Source organism: Mustela erminea, chromosome 19 (assembly GCF_009829155.1).
Source record: "Mustela erminea isolate mMusErm1 chromosome 19, mMusErm1.Pri, whole genome shotgun sequence".
Taxonomy (NCBI): domain Eukaryota; kingdom Metazoa; phylum Chordata; class Mammalia; order Carnivora; family Mustelidae; genus Mustela; species Mustela erminea.
The window spans coordinates 39,772,910-39,776,409 of NC_045632.1; the positions used below are offsets into that span (position 1 = coordinate 39,772,910).

At 49.4% G+C, this 3,500-nt stretch overlaps 1 protein-coding gene across 1 annotated transcript; it reads left to right on the plus strand.

Moving 5' to 3' along the window:
* The first annotated feature begins 310 nt into the window (after window positions 1-310).
* Window positions 311-2,851, plus strand: LOC116579763 (BTB/POZ domain-containing adapter for CUL3-mediated RhoA degradation protein 3). Its single transcript, XM_032325474.1, has one exon. It carries the CDS (start codon window positions 349-351, stop codon window positions 1,294-1,296), a length of 948 nt encoding a protein of 315 aa, XP_032181365.1. The 5' UTR covers window positions 311-348; the 3' UTR covers window positions 1,297-2,851.
* The last annotated feature ends 649 nt before the right edge of the window (window positions 2,852-3,500 follow it).

Genomic DNA, 3,500 nt, shown 5'->3' on the forward strand with positions numbered 1-3,500 from the left:
TCTCTCATTCATATATTCTAATCTGGATAAAATGACAAGGTGGTAAAACTCACCACAAAAAAAAGAAGAACAAGAGGCAGTACCGACAGTTAGGGACCTAATAAATACAGACATTGGTATTATGCAAGATCTAGAGGTAAGAATGACAATTCTCAAGGTGCTAGCTGGGCTCAAAAAGGCGTGGAAGATATTAGAGAAACCCTGTCTGGAGAAATAAAATTCCTTTCTGGAGAAATAAAAGAACTAAAATCTAACCAAGCTGAAATCAAAAAAGGAATTAATGAGGTGCAATCAAGAATGGAGGCTCTTGAGTCCGGTTTTGGAGATTCCTGCGTCCTCCGACTTTTCATGGAAGAGATGTCAGGAGAAAGTGTGGTGAGTTCAGGGGTGCCAGCAGCTGCTACCCGCACCACTTCCTTCAAGGGCACGAGCCCCAGCTCCAAGTACGTGAAGCTGAATGTGGGCGGGGCGCTCTACTACACCACCATGCAGACGCTGACCAAGCAGGACACCATGCTGAAAGCCATGTTCAGCGGGCGCATGGAAGTGCTCACGGACAGCGAAGGCTGGATCCTTATTGACCGGTGTGGGAAGCACTTTGGTACGATACTCAACTACCTTCGTGACGGGGCGGTCCCCTTGCCTGAGAGCCGTCGGGAGATTGAGGAGCTGCTGGCAGAAGCCAAGTACTACCTGGTCCAGGGCCTGGTGGAAGAATGCCAGGCAGCCTTACAAAACAAAGATACTTACGAGCCTTTCTGCAAAGTTCCTGTCATCACCTCATCCAAGGAAGAGCAGAAACTTATAGCGACTTCAAATAAGCCAGCCGTGAAGCTGCTCTACAACCGAAGTAACAACAAATACTCATATACCAGCAATTCTGACGACAATATGTTGAAAAACATTGAGCTCTTTGATAAGCTCTCTCTGCGCTTTAATGGAAGGGTCCTGTTCATAAAGGATGTCATTGGGGACGAAATCTGCTGCTGGTCCTTTTACGGGCAGGGCCGCAAGATTGCCGAGGTCTGCTGCACCTCCATCGTCTATGCCACTGAGAAGAAGCAGACCAAGGTGGAGTTCCCAGAGGCCCGGATTTATGAGGAGACCCTCAATATTCTGTTGTACGAGGCCCAGGACGGCCGAGGACCTGACAATGCGCTCCTGGAGGCCACCGGCGGGGCAGCGGGCCGCTCGCACCACCTGGATGAGGACGAAGAGCGGGAGCGGGAGCGGATCGAGCGTGTGCGGCGGATCCACATCAAGCGCCCAGACGACCGGGCCCACCTGCACCAGTGAGCTGGCCGACCGTCCCCGCCTCCTCCTCCTCCTCCTCCTCCCAGCCCCCCCGCTCTTCACTCCGATTCCTGCGGACTCCTGGGCACCGTCCGTGTTCCCTGCAGTCCGGAGATCCGTTTCTGTAATAAGCCAGATGATTATTTTGATACTTCTCGACCGGGTGACTGTCTCTCCCCAGGTGAATGCACCCCTGTTCTTGAGCAAGCTGTGTCCCTTTCATGGGGATCTGAGAAACTTTGGAGCCAGGCTCTCAGCTCTCGGAGAAAAGTCTGAATGGGTATGAAGTGGACATGAGCAATTTTGTTTGCAGTATTTATTTTGGTGGGTGCTGATTCCCTGTTTGGCTTTGGGGCGGCATTCCATCGGGGCTCAGTCTGGCCGCTCTGAGAGGGGCCCTGCAGTTGGTGGCCACCACAGGTTTCCCTGAGCTCCCTGCTTCAGAACCCTCCAGGCCGGCATGCTGGCTGCATGCCCCTGCATTAGACCAGGCTGTCTCTGGGTCTCTGCTAAAAGTCCGTTCTGCCCTCGGGTTTCGCCCCTGTGGTACCGGCAGGTGATTGCAGTTTGTGGCAAAGATAGGACCGATGGGCTTCGTGCCTCTGACTGTTCGAGTGTAGCTCTCAGTTCCCAGCACTGTTGGAGGGGCAGGCCTGTCAGGACCCCACACACCTGGCTAAGGACAGAGCTGGCCCCGGCAAAAAATGTACGGCTCTGTTTCTGGCTCCTTCCCCACCTCCTGCCCCTTCCACTTGTCCCCCTTGTTGACCAACTCCGTCCTCAAGGGCCGCATGGCCTGGTTGTGGACAGAGCTCACATACATCCTGGGCTCCTTGGCCTTCTTCCCTGTTAAGCTGGGCTTCCTGTCTCAAGTAGAAGTCCTGCCCTTTGCTTAGAAAGGGGACATAGCCTGGCCTCTGTCCCCCGGCCTGGCATCCAGGCAGGGAGCCCGTTCACACCAGCAGTCTCGGGGCAGCTCGCCTGCTGTACATAGCCCTCCCCCAGAGATCCCCTCTGTTTCTTTGCCTCTGAGTTTTACACAGTGTGGAGTGGCCACAGCGAGAGAGTTGGAGGATGTGTAGCTCCTCTGGGGTCCAGTTAAGTGTTTATGTTCGTGTTTAAGGGACGTGTGCGACTGTAGATGGGAATGTGTTTGTGTGGAGTGCAGGGGGCCTGCGCTGGAGCCCGGCTGTCCGCATGGTGCTTATGGAGGACGGATGTTCTCGGTTACCTACCTCCCAGCCTCTGCGCCTGTGAAGGGACAGAAGTGAGTGGTGACTGATGTGGCTGGTCACGACTAGACTAGGTAGAGTAGTTGAAAGGAGATGTGAACATGTGTTAGGTGATGGATGGGATTTGTCTACTCTTCAAGGGAAATGTTACTGTTTTATACCAAAGGTATTAACATGGGCAGCCTTCGACACAGTGTATTCCAAAAAACGAGTTTCTATTTTGAAATGGTTTTTACAGCTTAGGCTTTGTACATACTGCCCTTCTTGGGACAGTGGTATGCCTTTATTTTGTATTGAGCAACAAAGCCTCCAATAAAACTTTAAAACAAAAAAAAAAAAAAAAAAAAAAAAGAATGGAGGCTCTTAATGCTAGGATAAATGTGGCAGAAGAGAGAATTAGTGACATAGAAGACCAAATGATGGAGAATAAGGAAGCTGAGCAAAAGAGAGACAAACAACTACTGGACCATGAAGGGAGAATATGAGAGAGAAGTAATACCTTAAGATGAAACAATATTAGAATAATTGCGATTCTAGAAGAAGAAAAAAGAGAGGGGGTTAGAAGGTATATTAGAGCAAATTATACTAGAGAATTTCCCTAAAATGGCAAAGGGAGCAAGCATCAAAATCCAGAAGGCACAGAGAACCCCCTCTTCAAAATCAATACAAATAGGTCCACACCCCATCATCTAATAGTAAAGCTTATTACTCTGAATGATAAAGAGAAAATCCTGAAAGCAATTCAAAACAAGAGTATGAAACATACAATGGTAGAAATATTAGAATGGCAGCAGACTTATCCACAGAAACCTGGCAGGCCAAAAAGAATTGGCATGATATATTCAGAGAACTAAATGAGAAAAATATATAGCCAAGAATACTATATCCAACTAGGCTATCATTGAAAATAGAAGGAGAGAAAAAAGCTTCCAGGACAAACAAAAATTAAAAGAATTTATAAACACCAAACCAGCC

What these genes read in the sequence shown, in the direction of transcription:
- LOC116579763 (XM_032325474.1), top strand. Translation starts at nt 349, where the DNA reads ATGGAAGAGATGTCAGGAGAAAGTGTGGTGAGTTCAGGGGTGCCAGCA.